The sequence below is a fragment of the Aptenodytes patagonicus genome, chromosome 1 (genome assembly GCF_965638725.1).
Source record: "Aptenodytes patagonicus chromosome 1, bAptPat1.pri.cur, whole genome shotgun sequence".
Lineage (NCBI taxonomy): Eukaryota > Metazoa > Chordata > Aves > Sphenisciformes > Spheniscidae > Aptenodytes > Aptenodytes patagonicus.
In genome coordinates this window covers 129,635,421-129,655,514 of record NC_134949.1, presented here as the reverse complement: position 1 = coordinate 129,655,514, position 20,094 = coordinate 129,635,421, and the positions used below count along the sequence as shown (strand labels likewise).

The following is a 20,094-nucleotide window of genomic DNA, read 5'->3' as shown; positions in this document are numbered from 1 at the left end:
TCCTGCCAAAAGACATTGTTTTTTCACAAAAGACATTGTTTGGCTTGTGTTTTGTCTATGTAAAACAACTACCTGGAGCCTGTAAAACACTTAACTTTACATATTTTATGACATCCAAAGAATTGAAGCTATGAGTGCAATATATCCCCATTTCTATATCCCTAAGGATGCCACAGAGTTATACTGCATACACTTGTAATTCATCAAACGACATGAGAGCTTTCGTTCTGGGTCTATTTTGCTGAACCCCAAGGGCAGTTCTAAAACTGGTAAAACCAAATTATTAGTGAACAACAACCACAGACCCAGCTCAAACCTGCCAAATATTTTATCTTCACTGATTCAGCATAGTGCTTGACTCAACTACAGTAGATTTAAACATGAGCTTAGATGTTTTTGCTTTGGTGAGCACTTCTTGCAATATTAAATTCATATACTGACTATAGCTAAAATCCTCATTATATCAAGTCAGGAGAAGAGCTGCGCACACACTGGGTGACCCCTGCACGGAAAGCTGACGAGCAGGCAGAGAGGAACCATGGTGCTCTGCGACAACTCTCCTGATACAGATGTCCAACTGAAAATGGTTATCATGTAGTGCATCTGTCGTAAGAGTTTATGCAATCAAAAAAACCTTTCAATTTTAATGTTTAAGGAAAAAAAAAAATCCCCAACAAAACTAAGCATCAAAAGTCAAAGTTCTAGGCAAGCTACTTGGTAAATGATTTTTTTTTTTTTTTTTTTGGAAAGAAAATATGGATTGCACTTGTGTAGTAGCCTGTGCATCTTAGAGACTTATCTTGGTATTAAATACCATACAGTAGATCAAATTCCAAGTACATGAAATTAAATCTCAAGTTAAAGGGTGGTGCACGTTTGGTGCATGCTATACGTTTATTCAGTATGATTCATCCTCAGCACCCACAGTAGCCATACGTGAGGTCACACAATTTTCTGTGCCCTACCCTCAGCAGTTGCCTTCCACCCTTCAAGCTGCAGACTGAGCTGCATCTCTTGGGCCTTCCACAGCACAGAGAGCGCCAGGACTGCCACAGAAGCCAGAGGTAACTGAGCTGCTGCCTTCTTCCATCCTACAAGAAGCAACTGCTGCCAACACATTATATACTCTGTTGCAGAGCAGGAACAGTCCAGTTCTCCATTTGCTTTGTGACAGGCACAAGGAGATATGAGGTTGACTAGGCTGTCTTTTATCATCTCAAACAGGCGGAGGGGAGAGGAAGTGGCCAGGCAGCCTGCAAGTGGATCACTCTGTCATATATGATTATATTACGTAACATGCTAGGTATGGGTTATAAATGGCTGATTGAAATATCTTTCACCACTGGGAATTTCCCTGGTTTTGTGCTTTGGGGCCACAAAATAAGTTGTCTGCATACAATGGCAAAATGCAACATATGCTGCTTGCTGGCATATACACTCCAGTAACATGTATGAATTAGAAAGTGATCATGGTTTAAGAGTACAGAAAATGTAAATAATTGAGGTGAAGAATACACATGAAGGTCATTATGAAGAACTTAAGAGTGAATCGCATAAAAGATGCACTTGTACCATTTGAATATCATCAAATATCTTTTAGATAAAATATGCCATTTATAAGTTAGGTGAATGGAAACAGTCCATTAAAAGAATAATGAAGGTGCTTATTACAGCTTAGAACCAACTGTAACTGTATTTCTGGGGTTGTTTTTTTTTTTTTTAAACTTATAATACCCCATTCCTTTGTTACTCATCTCACTAATCAGTTCCAAAACGAAGTTTGACAGACTGTAATTCACTATAATAATCTATTATCATACAATAATTCAGAAAAAAATGTAGCATTATCTCTTCCTACAGCAAGAGTTATGGTCATCAAATTATAAACACTACAGGCTACAGTTAATAACCAACTGAATAATAATAATAATAATTAAAAAAACCCCTGCTAACTGGAATTGCTCACAACATTTTTTGGCATTTCTCCTCTTAGCAAATTTTCAGGATATGCATTCTTGTGTCTAAACCTGGATGGAACACCACAGTAACAAGGACTTCTAAGACTACTTAAGAAACTATTAAATATTTAATTAATACAAGACACTTTCTGTTAGAACAAATTTTAATATAACTATACATTCAAAAGTGGAAAAAATAAAAACAAGGTATAATTAAATCTAACAGGAACAAGAATTAAAGTACATGCAAACTAATTACAGCATTACAAACTAATTACTAATACTCCACAGCAATTCTCCTTCACTTAAATTTAATCTTAAATGAGATCAACTATGTAGTCTAAATAGGAGGCCAGCATACATGTCCACCATTTTAGTAAAAAAAAATATAAAATTAATAATGAGACTGAACAATAAAATTGATAGTAGATCACTGAGGTGGCTTCTCACAGTGTATGTTTAAACATAAAGCAAAACTAACAAAACAAGAACCTCACCAAAATTGCAGAAGTTTTTATATGGTATCTCCTCTGTTCTCATAAAGGCACTTATTTATAGCTGTTGAAAAGCTGTATCTGACCACCACAGATGTATCAGACAGAAGGAAATTCAAAGGTCTCAAGCTGTGCAGAGCTAAACAGAGTTTGACTGATCCGTGATCAAACCTTTCCTGTGGAGAAAGGAAACTGTCCTGTGCACGCTTCTGGATGATTTGTATAAAATACTGTATTTCTTGGACACAGAGTTGGTTTTCCCCAACTGATGCCTAGAACGCATCAGCTGTAAATTGCTTCCACACCATCCATCACCTGACTAGACATCGGAGATGTGTTTATTTGGTCACTCATATGAGGACAGACATGGATACAGTATCATTGCATGTGGGCTTCAGGAATAGACAGTCAGCTTTGTGATAGCTCTTGGAGCTGAAGAACAGTTAAATGTCACTGAAAATACAAGTTTTCATGCATAAAACAGTGACTTTCCACACCCCCACCCCACCCCCCCCATTCTGGAAAGTGGGCAGTCCTAAAGAGAATGACAGTAACAATCCCTCCTCCCCCCAAAAGAGGAAAGCACTATAAAAGGATTGTAAGGTGTTTCTGTGCCATACCTACATCACCAAAGGACTGTTACAATCACTCTTCCACACTCTCTCATTCTTTTTATTTCTCTAATGGAGCTGCATGCTGACCTAATTTCAGAGTCTTTTTTGCACAGACAACATTATCTTGTCTGAACTTTAAATGCCTAGCTGCTTTTTGACACTGTAAAAGAAAAGTGTACATTCTGAAAACCTACTTAGGTCAGAGAGATATTGCTCTTAACTGCACTTTCCAGATTCAAGTATCATCCTTTTCATTGCAGCAGTGGAGATAAAAAGGACATCAGACAGAAAAATTTCCTCTCTGAAAAGGAAGGTGCCTGCAGCTTGCATAGGTAAGCTTAAAACTACTATTTCGTTGTTTCACCTGACAAAATTTGGGCATTGACACAAAAATGATCATTAGACTTCTAAATGACTGAATTCAACAATTACTTTGTGAATTTAACTCATAGTAATAAAATAATTGAATACATTTTGGTTCACCAATCCATACGGGACTTAGCGTACACTAAAATGCAACAGCTATAAAAGTTATGTTTAATTTGCAAGTTGTCAAACATGGCCTTCAGCATAACTTTTAAATATGACTTTTATAACTTTTTGCTTTCTAATCATAAGATTGATGTCTGGGCTTTTTATCATAGCTACACAGAATCCTCTTTGGTATCTGAGTTCATTTGCTTACAGCTATTTCCAAAAAAATTATTAATCAGTCTGTAAGTCTGAAATCTGTTAATTTTTCCCGTATGCTTTTATATGGAACAAAAGCTAACTAGGATGCACTTCACTAAACAGTATCTGTCCAAGAAAATCTCTCTTCACTACAGGTTAGTAAGCTGAAATGCCAGTTTTTATATGCAGTTATTGTATAGATCTTTGATTTCTTATTTGCAGTCTGGAAATTGAGAAAAGATTGAACACTGAATTTGGAAAAAATAAATATATTGCAGTTTTTAACAACCATTTCATATGTTTAAAAATACAGAGTGAATTTTTTATGTAAAATGTACATCTAAGATTAGAGCTCTGAGCAAAGTAACATTAGATACAGACATCAGCACAAAATAAATGCACGTAGCCAGATTCCTGCATCATGCATAGTTTAATTTGTACTTAAGTGGAGGTACAGGATACTCCTCTGCATTTCTGCAATGAAAGTGATACTTTGCACTTATTTTGCTTATTTAACTTAAAATAGTCTAGAAGTGGTTTCCAAAGTAGGTTACAGATGTTCCAGAAGACTGAGAAATAAACCAAGACCACACAAGTTATTGTCAGACCCTAGCTTGAACCTTCTGTTTCCTCATTTATTTTATTAGATTCTATGCATGTAAAATCTTTGGGGTTTAACATCAGCCAACTTTTCTTCACCAAATCTCAGTGGAAGAGAACACCCAAACAGAAACCTCAGGCAAACTCAAGATGATAACCCCAGAGGACAAACAGCACTTAGTAACACTGAAAAGGAGGGGAGAAAAAGGAACAGTTAAAATAAGAGCAAAAAATAAAAGAGATGTTAGATGCACATTACAGAAGAATAATTCTTTTAATTGTGTTTCAGCTCTGACCATTCATTCAAGAAATACCGGCATAAATGAGAAATTCAACATGTCTTCTTCAGCCATCGTTAGCTACTACTGTAGCTCTACCAGTCATCTACTCTTTTCTATTTCCTGCTGGAAGTTTTGGAAATATTCTCGCTGCCTGGATATTTTCAAGGCAAGCACCCACAAAAAGAACACAATACATTTACGTAGTAAACCTTGTCACTGCAAATTTACTCGTATGTAGCACTATGCCTTTTCTGGCTGCGTATTTTGCAAGAGGGTACGAATGGACTTACGACTCTGTAGCATGTAAAATAGCATGTCACCTTGGGACTCTCATTATGCACGTCAGTTTGTATGTTACTATTATAATTTTATGTTCAACTGCTTTAAGTCAGTATGCAACACTGAAGAAAAATAGCGACGCACAATACTCTCAAGCAGTTAATGAAAACTTCTACAGATGTGTACTTGAAAAGTTTCGTCAGCCAAAATTTGCTAAATTTTTGTGCATCATTATATGGCTTACTGTGCTCTGCATAACAGTAATAGCTATAACATACAATGCCCAGGCAAGGGCTATGGAAGAATTTCAAGGATGCTACAACATCAGGGTAGAAGCTGGTGAATTTACCACAATGATTGCAGCTTCTCTTGCCACTGCATGTTTCTTTATATCTTTTATGACAGTTTTGTTGTCATACTATTCTCTTACCAGACATCTGAGTAAAATACAAAAAAATACCTGTATTGGAGAAAAACATCTAATTTACAGAACAGTGAAAAGAAACATTCTTGTCATCCAGATGATACTAACTGTCTGCTTTCTTCCATATCATATTTTTCGGCCAATTTTTTATATACTGCTTACAAATAATGACTGCCCAAGGTTAAACTATCTAGTGGAAATTAAAAATTTCCTTACTTGTCTTGCTGCTGCTAAGAGTAGTTTAGATCCAGTTATAACCCTTCTGCTAGATAAAACATTTAAGAAAAGTCTGTACGGCCTGTTTACAAAATCCACACCAGAACACCACAAACGTAAAGCCGATATTTTCACTGAAGAGACTCCCGAAATGTGAAGGAATATGGAAAGATTTTAGTAGAATATAAGGAACAATAAACTCATTTTATCTACCTATAACCAGACTTTGATATGAAATGGTAAATATTTAAATAAAGTTATAACATATTACTTGTATTTTTTTCAAATGATCTTGCTTGCTACATCAAGATTAGCCATAATAAATCCAATGTGTATATCCAAATGAATCCAAGTGATCGATACATTGAACTGTGTAATACCCCTTTCTCCATGCAATGCAAAAGACATTTTATGTTTGACCTATGGACAGTGTTTTCTACCTAAATAATCAAGGAAGAAGGCAGAAACTAGGCTCAAGTCGAGGACCCAGTTCTCTTTTATCACCAATAAACAAGTCCCAGGTTTTGGACATGGGTTCCCTTTATAAAAAAGGCTGAACAAAGCACAGACTTTTCTCTGGAATGGCTGAACCACATATCAAAGGCTTAAGGAAGCAGGCACAGAGAGCTATAGAACACATTCAAGATTAACATGTATTTTTTGTTCAGGAGTATTTCGCTAGAAGGTTGATTCCTTTTTTTAATGGGGAATGCATCATGAGATACTAAAACTCTTTAGTGCATAAAGAAAAGCTCTTGATGACATCTTATTCCAAAGTTACTGAAAAATGCCATTATTTACTTTAGCTATGTCTATCACATTAGGGTTTTGCTACAGTAACTGTTTTTTTAGGAGTAAAAAACTGTGTTAAGAAATGAGGCACTTTTTAAATTCTAGCCTTCACAGAAAAAGCTTTACTACAGCTTTGTACTAAAATAACAGATTTGTACTAAATCTTTAGTACTAACTTTATACTAAAATCTCAGATTTAAGATTTAACTAATTTATCACCCCACTCTGACATTTCCTATCATGGCCACAGTGTTCCTGAAATTACATCTGCAACAGGGTGACTCTGAAGAGAAAGTTTTGATGGTGACAGATAACCTGCAGGGGTGAAGTATCCACAGATGAAGAGAAACTCTGGTGGCCTAGGATTTTACTTAATGTTTGAGAAGAATGGGTTTTGTATGTGCTCTGTAGCTTGGTCAGGAATGATTTGTCTTGCAGTCTTATCCACGGCAGTCATGTTCAACAGCTAAGGCAGTGGCGTCCTTATTGGTACGCAGCCTTTGTGTACTCAGGATACCATACTCACCCAAAACTGGTACATACTTATTCCTCTTCAAAGGTGGATTAACACATGCTGCTCCAGGAGGCACCTCCTTCACAACAATGTTTAAATCCAGACCATTTATAGAAGAGTGCATAAAGCACAAAAGATCTACAGAATTGCAACATATCTGAATGTACAATAATATTAAGTGAAGAAAAAAAGGATGAAATGCATACGTGCAGTTATTTCTAACCTCTGGTACTATTCAGGGTTTAAAAAAAAAAAAGGCAAAACAAATCACTGGAATTTGCATACTCCTAGTCTAATCTTGTGACGTAAATTCTATGGTTTAATTAGGAAGGCATAAATGCTTATTATTTACTGGTATACAAAATATATTCAATGATAAACATTTAATGATCATCAACAGTATGAGAGCAATGCAAAACAGGAGGTTTTGTGATTGGTTTTGTTTGGTTTTTTTTTGAACTGTAGAAGTTAGAATATCATGATGACTTAAGTAGAGATTTCAATTATTTTGAATCATTTCTGTAGGAGACACTTAAGATTACATAGTGGTCTTTTCCCTTGTACAATCTTCTCTGCAACTGAGACCAAGACGAGTTTACTGAGTGTAAAAAGTGCTATAAAATACTATGTATTCTGAGAAGTCCTATCACTCACCCAAAACTTCACACTAAAATGTAGTGAGCAATTCTGTCTTCCCAACCCTACTACTGAGTTCCATGACAGGTACACTAAACCAACCCAAGTGCCAGTAGACACAAAATATTAGGTCTTCTCTAGGGGGGACCCCAAGAATTCATATAATCTGACAGCTGCTTGATGTTCTGCAGAAGTTAAATAAAGATGCAAGTGAAAAAGACAGAAAATCATAGGTAACATACAATGTTACCCGTGATAATAGAATTTAGTGATTGCTTCTTTCACAGGATTCCCATGTGATGTTTAACATACAACTTATGGAAAAAACTTAAGTGGGCAGCTTCAGGGCCTAATTCTACAAAGCACTGTAGGAAAGTTGCTCTGCAAACACAGTCCTTAAGCGTGGGAAGCTGGTTTGTGCAGGTGGGTGTTCGACTGCGCAACACAACCAATGGCCAAGTACCTACAGCAGGACTGATTTGAGCAGTTTAAGTCCTCCAGACGGCACAGTGCTGCTTAGATGACTGGTTTTAGATCAGTAGCTCTAAGTCTGGGTGAGCAAAGCTGTTTACCACCAATGTGTTCTTATAATTTGCATGGGCCCAAACTGAGAACCCACTACTTCTGTCCTTCCTTAAATACATTTTATAGGGAATGCAGTTGTTAGGATATCTCAGCAGAGTGCCTGCCTGTGGATGTTTTTCTTAATACAGAGTTTTTGATGGTAGCATAGGCTTAAGTCATTCTTTCTCCACTTTTCTTAGTCACAACCACTTGTTCCCCAGTGCTGCATTTATCAAAAAGGCAAGAAAACAGATGAAACTTTGGGAACCACTAATCAGATATAACTTTGTGATAGACTTTTAGCAAGATCCCATTCCACCATTTCTACATAGTACAAAAAAAAATGATATATACTTTACTTTTTTCCTATGCAGTCTGTTCAAGACAATGTCTCCTTTAAATTTTTTAATTGCATCAAAGTTTTTCTGGTTTTAAATAGTGGAAAAGCTTTTGTGCAATATAGGCAATTTGAGAAACTACAAATTGAGTAATACATTGGTCTAGCTTTTGACAGAAGAGTTAATGGAGGAAAAATCCCCCAAAACAGAAAGGCATGAGGGAGAGACAGAGAAATACTTCAGCAAAACACAGCTCATGTGGTAAACTTCTTCACCGCTTAGACATCCTGGTGCCAACTCAGAAGTTAGCAGGTGACTTGTAAATTGTATAATAAAAAATAAAGTAATTCATTTCCATAGCACAGAACACAAAATCTTAAGGCAAATATGAACAGCACATGGTTTGCAAAGCAGTTTAAAAGACTGCAAGTGTCTGTCTGCTTTCTGGTTAACCCATTCAAATGTGCTGCATGGGTGGCCAGCTCATCGATCAGCAGATACATGTTTTCTGACTGGCTGGGCAAATGACTGGAATATCATAGAATCATAGAATAGTTTGGGTTGGAAGGGACCTCTAAAGGTCATCTAGTCCAACCCCCCTGCCATCGGCAGGGACATCTTCAACTAGATCAGGTTGCTCAGAGCCCCGTCCAACCTGACCTTGGATGTTTCCAGGGATGGGGCATCCACCGCCTCTCTGGGCAACCTGTGCCAGTGCTTCACCACCCTCAGCGTAAAAAATTTCTTCCTCATATCTAGCCTAAATCTACCCCCTCTTTAGTTTAAAGCCATTCCCCCTTGTCCTGTCACAACAGGCCCTGCTAAAAAGCCTGTCCCCATCTTTTTCTATAAGCCCCCTTTAAGTACCGATAGGCTGCAATAAGGTCTCCCCAAAGCCTTCTCTTCTCTAGGCTGAACAACCCCAACTCCCTCAGCCTTTCTTCAGAGGAGAGGTGTTCCATCCCCCTGATCATTTTCGTGGCCCTCTTCTGGACCCACTCCAACAGGTCCGTGTCTTTCCTGTGCTGAGGGCTCCAGAGCTGGACGCAGCACTCCAGGTGGGGTCTCCCCAGAGCAGAGTAGAGGGGCAGAATCGCCTCCCTCGACCTGCTGGCCACGCTTCTTTTGATGCAGCCCAGGATATGATTGGCCTTCTGGGCTGCGAGCGCCCATTGCTGGCTCATGTCCAGCTTTTCATCCCCCAGTACCCCCAAGTCCTTCTCGGCAGGGCTGCTCTCAACCCCTTCATCCCCCAGCCTGTATTGATAGCGGGGGTTGCCCCGACCCAGGTGCAGGACCTTGCCCTTGGCCTTGTTAAACCTCATGAGGTTCACACGGGCCCACTTCTCCAGCTTGTCCAGGTCCCTCTGGATGGCATCCCGTCCCTCTGGCGTGTCGACCACACCACTCAGCTTGGTGTCATCTGCAAACTTGCTGAGGGTGCACTCGATCCCACTGTCTATGCCATTGATGAAGATATTAAACAGTACCGGTCCCAAGACGGACCCCTGCGGGACGCCACTCGCCACCAATCTCCATCTGGACATTGAGCCGTTGACCACTACCCTCTGGATGCGACCATCTAACCAATTCCTCACCCTTTACCGGACAGTCCACTCATCAAACCCATACCTCTCCAGTTTAGAGAGAAGGATGTTGTGGGGGACCGTGTCAAAGGCCTTACAGAGGTCCAGAGAGATGACATCTGTAGCCCTTCCCACGTCCACTGATGTAGTCACTCCATCACAGAAGGCCACTAGGTTAGTCAGGCAGGACTTGCCCTTGGTGAAGCCATGCTGGCTGTCTCAAATCACCTCCCCGTCCTCCATGTGCCTTAGCATAGCTTCCAGGAGGATCTGTTCCATGATCTTCCCAGGCACAGAGGTGAGACTGACTGGCCTGTAGTTCCCCGGGTCTTCCTTTTTTCCCCTTTTTAAAAATGGGGGTTATGTTTCCCCTTTTCCAGTCAGTGGGAGCTTCACCGGACTGCCACGACTTCTCAAATATGATGGATAGTGGCTTAGCAAATTCATCTGCCAGTTCCTTCAGGACCTGCGGATGGATCTCATCGGGTCCCATGGACTTGTGCACCTTCAGGTGCCTTAGATGGTCTTGAACCTGATGTTCTCCCACAGTGGGCGGCTCTGCATTCTCCCAGTCCCCGCCTTTGCCTTCTGCAGCTTGGGCAGTGAGGCTGGGGCACTTGCCGGTGAAGACCGAGGCAAAAAAAGTCATTGAGTACCTCTGCCTTCTCCATGTCCCGGGTAACCAGGTCTCCCATTTTGTTCTGGAGAGGGCCCACATTTTCCCTCATCTTCCTTTTATTCCCGACGTACCTATAGAATCTTTTCTTGTTGCCCTTGATGTCCCTGGCCAGATTTAATTCTATCAGGGCTTTAGCTTTCCTAACCTGATCCCTGGCTGTTCGGACAATTTCTCTGTATTCCTCCCAGGCTACCTGTCCTTGCTTCCATCCTCTGTAGGCTTATATAAATAATATATAATAATATATAAACTCCCTGATCAGAAAGCATGTAGATGTTGAGCTCTAAGTAGGCCAAGCAGCATAAATATACTTCTCAGCAAAACTGCTTCTGAACACCCAGCAGCCAGCTAACAGTACACTAGGAAAAGGGCAGGACAAAAGAAGAAATGGGGACTCAGATAGGAAGCATATATACAGGAGTGGACATAAACGAGGGGTTGGGGGGAAGTACCGCCTGAAGAACCATTGAGGAAAAAATACTGAAAGCTTTATTGTTGGAGCCTCTTAACTTCCGCATTGAAAGAGGAAGTGCTCCTCAGAAAAACATGGCCAGATAGGACACCTTAATTCTACCTCTGCTATTGATTTTGCAGCCTTAATAACCTTTTAACAATTTAATATGAAATGAAGTCCTCACAAAGCAGTTACTACTGGATCTCAAGGATCTAATAACTTCTAGAAAATACATAAAAAGCACCAGTTATTACTGACTGCCCCCAGAAAGCATAAAAGAGGTTCCATGCCAAAATGAAAAGTGTAGAAGGAAAGTAACATGCAACAGATTTCTTGTTTTGGATATTCAAAGACTGGAAAGAGAAGATGGTCTTAAAGAACAGTTTCTATTCCGGTTATTTTTTATGTAGTTGAATACACACTTACATAAATATACATAAACAGCTATGAACAAGCCTTACTCATTTTCTATATATACGTAAAAGCAGAAGTATAAGAGTCTTGAACTCTACTGGCAAAATCTGAAGTGCCTAACTACAAGTAGTTTAGGCAATGAAAGACAGAAGTGGTGAGTGCGCTCTCAGAATTTGTATGGTTAATTAAGTTCTGTACAGCACATAAATCAACATGGAAGTCTATTCACAGATCAAGTCTCAAGTCACCTGGACCAACTGAGATTTGTATATGACACACAACATAGTGCATAATGCTTAGTCCTACTTTCTGGACAACGTGGTTTTACTTCCAGTCACAGAAATACTGAACTGAATCTTACAGCAGAGAAGGCAGAATCCGTATACTTTTGCTTTAGCAGTTCTACCTATTTAGATGACCACATGTTGGAAACAAGCATTCATACCTACTGAGATAAACCTGTAATAAAAATTTTGGCTGTCTACCTTTAGGCAACAAGCTTGCCCTGACTCCAGTTGCACACCAAACATTTTACTGATCACAGAAACACATACAAGAAAACTAGATGGAAATCACAGAACAAAGTTGGAGAATTTGGAGCGAACTAAGGCTAAAACCCCAGCAATTAAAGCTCTTGATGTGATTAAATTACTCTTGTATCAATTATATTAAAAGGTATTTTTATAACAAGATTTTGGCAACTACATAAAATGCTACATAAGCATCACAATATAGGCTAACTGAAGATTGTAAAACCTCTTGATGTTTTACTGATAAAAAAAAACATTCCATTGAAGTTATTGCAAAAGTGAACAGGTAAAAAAAATCTGCAATAAACACTGAAGAAATGCACTTTTTATAGAACACTGTCCTGCTTCGTAACTTACACAATGCTTAAACAGTCTATTTCTTGAGCTAAATCACATTCTACTTTCAGTAACCAGCACAAAAGTCTTCTACCAAGATCAATGTTAGTCTATCCTCTTACTAGCAGGTAACTCAGTGAAACTGTCAAGACAAGATAAAGCAACTTTTCCCACACACTGAGAATGTAACAACTCAAAATATTGAATGCTGACCAAATGTGACTGCGCTAAATGCACAACGCTGCTTTAGGTACTCTACACCACATTAACTTCCATAGGGACTGGAAATATTCAAGTTCACCTATTTATAACAAAACCACCACTTTCAGCTTTTAAAATCATAATTATTAAAATAATTCTATAGCACAGAACCTAAGGAAGTTCAATGATCAGTGGTATCCTTCACAGTTAAGAGTTGCAGAGGCATACTATTAATTTTTCTCTTTCTTGAAGAAAGATTACAGCTATAGAGCACATTTTGGTTACTTGTTTTTAGTTCCATTAAATCTCGAGGCATGAATTATTGCCTGTAATAAATGTGCTGTCGTATACAAGAGAACTATCTTCAGTTGTATTTATATTAAGAGAAAAACCACTTCAGTGCAGAGTTAACCCAATTTGTTACTTTCTTATTCCTGAAGGTGAAGTAAGAGAAAACACTATTTTGCAGGACAGAATATAGTGAAGTAGACGTTTGGAAGAAAGAGATAAGCCATTTTTCTCCTATTTCTTTGTCCTGTTTTAAAGGTCCTCTCCCACTCATAACTTTTTAATGACTATATTCACAAAATACTTTCATTATTGTCTAATACTGACAGCTCAAGAGAAAGTGGCTCACTTCAGTGACAAATGGTACTCAAACTCTAGCAAGGGTTTTATGGAAAAAGACAAGCATCTCATTTCAGACCCACATTACTCCCTTTTTTTGTTCTCTTCCATAAAGATAATTCTGTATACAAACTACTGTGTAATAACATTCTATATTGGAAAAGACCCCATTTCAATGTTGCTACTTTTGGTAGCCATCTTCTGGGTATTTCTGACACAGCAAGGTTCTGAAAGAATAAAAGGAATGGCTGAGTCCTATATCACTAGGTTGGCAGAATAGGAATAAATGTTGTGGTAAGGGAAGAAGTTCTTGACATTCACATTTCTGATGCATAGCTGTCTTGAGTTTTCCACCTTCCTGCATTAGCATTTTCTACTTTCCTTATTACACAATCCAACTTCCAAGCAATGAATGAATGCTGGATCACATTAATTGAAGGTGAAGCAAAAGTGCAATTGTCACTGATTATAAAGCCTTTAAGCAATGTTGAAGGGGGTCAAATGATGTACAGAGGCTCAAGAAACATCTGGTCTCACAGAGCAGTGAAGGAAATTAAGACAACTACAGGCCATCTTGTGAAAGTTTTCATGTTTTGTATCTGTCATTGGAGGTGAATCTGAGCATACAGGAGTTTACCATAGGCTGCAGTCATAGTGCTCCAGAAGCTTTGGTAGAACTTGTCACTTACACAAGCCAGGTGAAGTTTCTGGCACCAGACTACAGCAAACTGAAGTATTCCTGTCTAACTCTTCCTAATCAGTTGAGAGCTAAGGGAGCACAAAAAGTGGCTAGAAGACACCTAATTCTTACAGGGACTGTAAGGTGCAAATTTTCCTGTGCATCAGATGATGATCAAGCATTCTGCAGTTCAAAATAACATTCACAGAAAGCTTAAGAGGGAAAAAATGTAGTATGACTGTATCAACTTTACAGATTTTTATTAATCCACTTTAATCCATTCAGATAATTCGGAAATTGGTCACTTAGTCTACTTCCTTTCAAAACAATGTCTACAGTGACATCTAGAGCTGGGATATTGCAGTTAGCTTAATATGTTCTACACCCAAACCCTATAGTTATATTTCTGCACTGCTTTTGCCAAACTGTCCGTTGGTTTACACTACTTTAGACTGATACATTAAAAATTCTTACTCACTCATGTAATTGAACAGGTTTATTTCTAAGGATGGTATTTAATAAAAATGGTGATTTTAAAGTTTTCAGACTGGATAAGCTGCAAAATAAATCCCCATTTTACACTCAGTAAAATGAGCGTCCCTCAGAGGCCCTTGAAACGGAAATTTGTTTTCATTCAATAAAATGGTCCCACAAAAACAGATGCAGCTTTCAGGAAGACACAGTAACATAAAGATGATATTAATTCTGAAATTCTCATGTGGTACCAAAAATGAACAATTAAAAGAATCTAGAACTGTCAAGACAGAACAAGATGAGACATTTTACCAGGCCGTCTTTAGAATTTGCTGTAAGAAACTACTTTTAAAATACCAAACTTAAAAAAAAAGCCTATTACATGGAATAATTTTCTTGATTTTAGAAGGAAAGGAGAAAGAGATTGGGAAAGGTCTGCAATGCCTGCGTATGCAAGACCAAATGACTCCTTAAATGAAAATCATCAGTTCAGTGTCCGTACTCTCTTCCTTCACAGATCACCTGTAGGAGTTTGAAGCACAGCTTACCCTCTCTCAATCTTCTCTATTCACTAAACCCCAAGATTCACTTCTCAAACTGCACTATCAGAGCTCGTTAGAATTTTCATTAAGTCCTATAGTGCTTGACTCACTTTGGATAAAAGCAAACTCTTAGAGAAGACGAAGTGGGAATAACTATCTTAGACAATGACATTAACAAAGAATACGTATGCTCAAACTGAAGAGAGTCAAACCCACTTAGGTTAAAACTCCCAATTACTTACATTACAGTACTTTGGGATAAACTAGTTCCATAAATATCCATAGAAATACTACAAAATTCATCAGATCAGAAAGAGCATGTACATACACTGTTCTTAAACACTGTATTTCTCCTCCCAAACTTGTTTGTATTAGAGAAGTTTTCACAATAATAAATGTTTACGACTGCTTGCAAAAAGTAGATACTACTACCAATATTGTAGCATTTAAGCATGTGCATCTCTCTGAAACCTTAGTTTGGATGAAGACTGTCATTATGCTGTCAAAACGATGCCATTAATCTACCAACTCCGGTTTAATTTATGCAATTAATTTATATACACATTTTCCTAACATGAAAAAAAATGCAAGCAGATTTCATATGAATATTCAAAAACTAGAAATTAAACTGAGTTTCAAGGTAAGCTGCAATCAAATGCATATGTAATCTGTGAATAAAGACCTCCTAAATGTTCTATATTGATGGAATTAGAGATGGGCTTTAATCTTACATGACACAGTAAGAGTAAACACACACTCAGCAAATACAGCTTCCTTTTCTACAGCTTCCCCTTTCCTCTAAATTCCAGAAATCAAAATTCAGTAGTTTGTATTATTGTGAAGAAAAAAAAGAATTAAACCCCCTTACCTTCACATCCCTGTGAATTATATTATTATCATGACAGTAACGTAGAGCTTCCAATATCTGTCTCATGTAATGACTGAAAGAACAAAGACATCACACATGACAAACCTGCAGGAAAAATTACTATACACATACAACAAACTAAGTTTTAAGAGTCAAACTATATAAAACTAATCAACCAACTTAACCTTAAATATACAGAGTTCAGTAGAATGGAGTTTGTGTTTATAGTAATAAATAATAAAACCTAAAGTTTGAGGATTATTCTGATTGAAGCCAAGGAAAATTAGAAAGAAAAATCTGCATTTTCCACTTTGTAAAGGTTTCAAATATTCAATAATTCTGCTTCATATGACAAGGAAGTCAGGACCCTTCAGGTTTTTTTATAACAAAACACAGAAAGGAAACAAGTGAGTATCAGTGCCCGATTTATCTAGAAAGGGATAGAACCAAGGTCTTGGCTTGCTTGATGCAGATTGAAGACTAACTTCTTTCTCCCCTGTGTCCAAAGGATGCCCTAACAGATTACTGACCATACTAAAAAGCCAAGAAAGCCCACAGCATCCTGTGCTGCATCAGGCAGAACATTACTAGTGGGCTAAGGGAGGCAATCCTTGTCCTCTGGAGGTTCCAGCTGGTTATAGGGAAACGTTTTTCCCTAGGAACGTAATTAGGCACTGGATCAAGTTGCCCAGGGAGGACGTGGAATCTCCATCTTTGGAGGTTTTCTAGACCCCACTGGACAAAGCCTTGAGTAACATGATCCAAACGCAATGTTGACCCTGCCTTGAGCAGGAGGTTGAAGCAGAGACCTCTTGATGTCTCTTCCAACCTGGCTTCTATGATGCTAAAAAATCTGCAGCGTCAAGAAAAGCAAACAAAGAATCTCATGGGCTTTAAGCTCAATTATCATGCCACTAGGATGTTGGGTTTTGTTGTCCTTCTGCAATTATATAGACTCTTTGATTTTAGTTTACCTCATAAGTGAAAAGTTGAAGTGACCATAAATAAAGTGATATATAAAAAAGAAGAAAGAAAAAAAAAAGACGACTCCATCTAACAAGACCAATAAAACTCACACCTGTCAGGCAAGTCACCTGATGCCATTGTGTGAGAGATCCATAAAAGGTAAAGAAAGAGAATTAAGTATGTCATTAAGTAAATGACAAAACGCTCCAAAATTCTACTTTTATTATGCGAATTATTGTAATAAACATTCAGACTGTAGAAACAGGATTATTTCTACTATTCCAACTTTTAGCTACCAGACTGTACAACAGTATATTCCATTCTTTCCCATTTAACCTGTGGGATTAACTAAAATTATAATACATACCTGGCTACAGCCTCGCTGTACACAAATCCAGCATCTGCTCTCTTCACAATTTCAAAACACAGATCTGCTCCATCCATACTACAGGTAAAAAGAGGGAAAAATGCTTAAGACAGATAACTACAATCAATTACATAAAAATGCTCCCCCCCCAAAAAAAAAATCTATTTAGTCGACTTATACAAATTTACATAAAATACTCTGGATACATGTACAATGCATTACTAACTAAAACAGCATTTAATAGGTAATCTAATAGAATATGGCTTAGCCACAGGTTAACCGTTTCATGCCCCTCAGGTCATATAACAGTTCTCTCAAAACATTAGCAAAACCAAACATTTCTTCTATTGCTTAAACTGCTCATTGAACAAGGTGTGCAAGACAGCAGAAAGTCAATGCCCTGTACAAGAAAGCTCTCCAAGTTAATAATTAATGCATGATATTACATTCTGTGTTCTTAAAAGCATTACAAGCGCAACTCTATAATAAAGACTTTTTTATACAAAAATCTTACTCAAACTGAATTTTAAATGAAGACTTTAAAAAATACTCTATAAATGTGGTATAGCCTTTCCAGTTAGCATTCTCATAAGGATAATTACGGAGCCAAGAAGATATTTTACACCTCTCAGCCTCACCGAAGGCACCTGAAAACAGCGACAGCACACATACTGTATCACTAGCTCTGATACTTGATACTTTATTCCTTTTCTCCCTAATTGTCTGTAGTCTTTCTGATAACCTAACTTCCCACAATGAGTAGTATAACACTTTTAGATATACATATATTAATAGTCCTTAGGCTAAAATTAGACTACCGTTTCTCTAAAACCAAAACAGCTTGGTGTGGCATAACTGCCCTCCTTTTCTTTCTCCTGTAAGTAACCTAAGGCAGATTTGTATCTAAAAATGTTCATTGCTTGATGGGGCAAGGAGAGAGTAACAAGAGTTAACAGGAACAATAAAAATCATGTATTATAATTCATGCTTAACAAGGCACTTGCAGAAATATCGATTGTAGCATGTCATTTTCAGCCTTCACACCTTTTCTTTTACCTCTCCACCAAAGACTCAAGGGGGGAAAAAAAGCAGAATTTGCAAGGTATCTAGAAAGCCAACATTATCAGGGCCATTTTGGTAAGCTATCCAGAATGTCAGCATACAATCACTTTTGCTTTGTTACACACCTGCAATGCAAAACAGCTTCTTAGGGAGTCACAAGCAATATGCAGGAGCTTTAATTCCCAAATAAATCCAAAAGGTATCCCCATGCAGAATACACTGTCACGTGGATAGAGCACTGAGAACTACAAGAGAGAATGGTGACCAAAAGAAATGCACATTCATCTAAGTAGGTGGAAGAAAATTTCCTGGCCAGTTATTTCAGCACCTGGTACATCTTCGGATTTAACAAGCCCCACAAATCGGAAACCCATATTACCAAACCATGACTGCTCATCACTGCATCAATATATTCCTCTGCAGGTTTTTTCCCCAGCAGTTTTTCTGTCTTGCTCAATTTCATACAGCTAGTCTGTATACATAGCTAAATATCACTCAGACAGAGGATATACTGTGCTGCACTATACATAGTACTGTATAGTGGCAACGGGGTCAGGTTCTATGAGAACAGCGCAAATCTGGATTTAGCTAGCTCACTGGAAAAAAAACCCTCATGTCAATCTCCCTTTCAATGCATCCTCCCAACAATTTATTTCAGCTAGATGGGAAACAAAACTGAAACCTGAGCAACACCAAGCACTGTAGAACATACAAAATGTATGATTAACTACCAAAAATTAGGAGGTGGTGTTCTCATGAAACAGCAGAACCCTTTAGAAGACTAATTTCACTCTGACTTGTTATAAACTACAGATGAATAAAGATCCAGAGGCACTCAAGATTTTTAACAGTATCAATAGTTGCTGAGACGCTGAGCCACGAGTATCATTCCTTTACACAACTTTTCCATTAAACAAGGTATTTATAATCAGAATGGTCTTTAACATGTATTTCTACCTCCCACTTATACACACCAGCATTTTTCATTTAAATTTTGTACCAGTAAGTGGCGGCTTGAATTTTTTTGCAAATATTTTTCAATTAGTTTAAATTATGATGATATTAAAAATGGCTACAGACTGTGAGCAGTGATGTTTGAAAGTTTTATTCCATTAAGATGAACTCTGTTGATCTCAAAAGCACAAATATGCAGCAGGTATATTTTAATCTCCAACTGACTACTTTTTCAAGGCAAAAATTTTATTTTAAGAGTAGATTTTTCTTTATGTATAAATAGGGCTTGTATCAGCCTGATGTTGAATTTTATCTGAAAATCTCATGAGACTTTTATCTAGCTGAGGCTGCAAAAGCAAGAGTCTGCCTCAGTTATAAGAAACCCCAGAAAATTCAGTGGACTAACAGACTAAAAACTCAGCAATATCACAACCACTTAAAAGATGACTTTGCAGAAACTGAAAGGCTTATGTGATGCAAGAGCATTAAAGTTTTGAGATACCGATGAAATGAAAGTTCAGGAAGTCTCAAGGTTTTGTAAGGGCTATCAGCACTAGGCATGTGAAAACCATAAAAATAAAAAAATTAAGATAAGTTAAAATCCACTAAAATAAACACACAGAGATATATACATGCTGAAGACATAAGTGGATGATGCAAAAAAAGTTGGTAAAATTACAGCACACTCATAATCTGAGCGAGAATCACCTGATACCAGTGGAGGGCACTCATGGAAGCTACATAAACTGACTGGGACACTATAGTATTTAGACTGAAAGTGCCAGCTAAAGCAACTCTGAAGAGGGAGTTAACAGACACCACCACCACCACCACATCTGAATTGTTTTGGGTATCAATATGAACTATGTCCCTCAATTTCCCGTATTATACTATTGATTTTTCCATATTTTTAGCAGAACTGTGCCTGGATCACATCCCTTTGGATAAATGTTTCTTTGCATAGCTCTGATCA

At 37.9% G+C, this 20,094-nt stretch overlaps 2 protein-coding genes across 11 annotated transcripts in view; one reads left to right on the top strand and one right to left on the bottom strand.

The window, feature by feature from the left end:
• Positions 1–20,094, bottom strand: part of CASK (calcium/calmodulin dependent serine protein kinase) — a 235,006-nt gene that overhangs the window by 115,136 nt on the left and 99,776 nt on the right. For all 10 annotated transcript variants that reach the window (XM_076355172.1, XM_076355180.1, XM_076355195.1 and 7 more), the window contains exons 4-5: positions 17,106–17,183; positions 15,773–15,845 (exon numbers count right to left, since the gene is read on the bottom strand). In XM_076355172.1, coding sequence (XP_076211287.1) covers positions 15,773–15,845; positions 17,106–17,183 — 151 coding nt within the window. The remainder of the gene's footprint in view (positions 1–15,772; positions 15,846–17,105; positions 17,184–20,094) is intronic.
• Positions 4,653–5,760, top strand: GPR82 (G protein-coupled receptor 82). The gene has a single exon (XM_076328883.1). It carries the CDS (start codon positions 4,661–4,663, stop codon positions 5,693–5,695), a length of 1,035 nt encoding a protein of 344 aa, XP_076184998.1. The 5' UTR covers positions 4,653–4,660; the 3' UTR covers positions 5,696–5,760.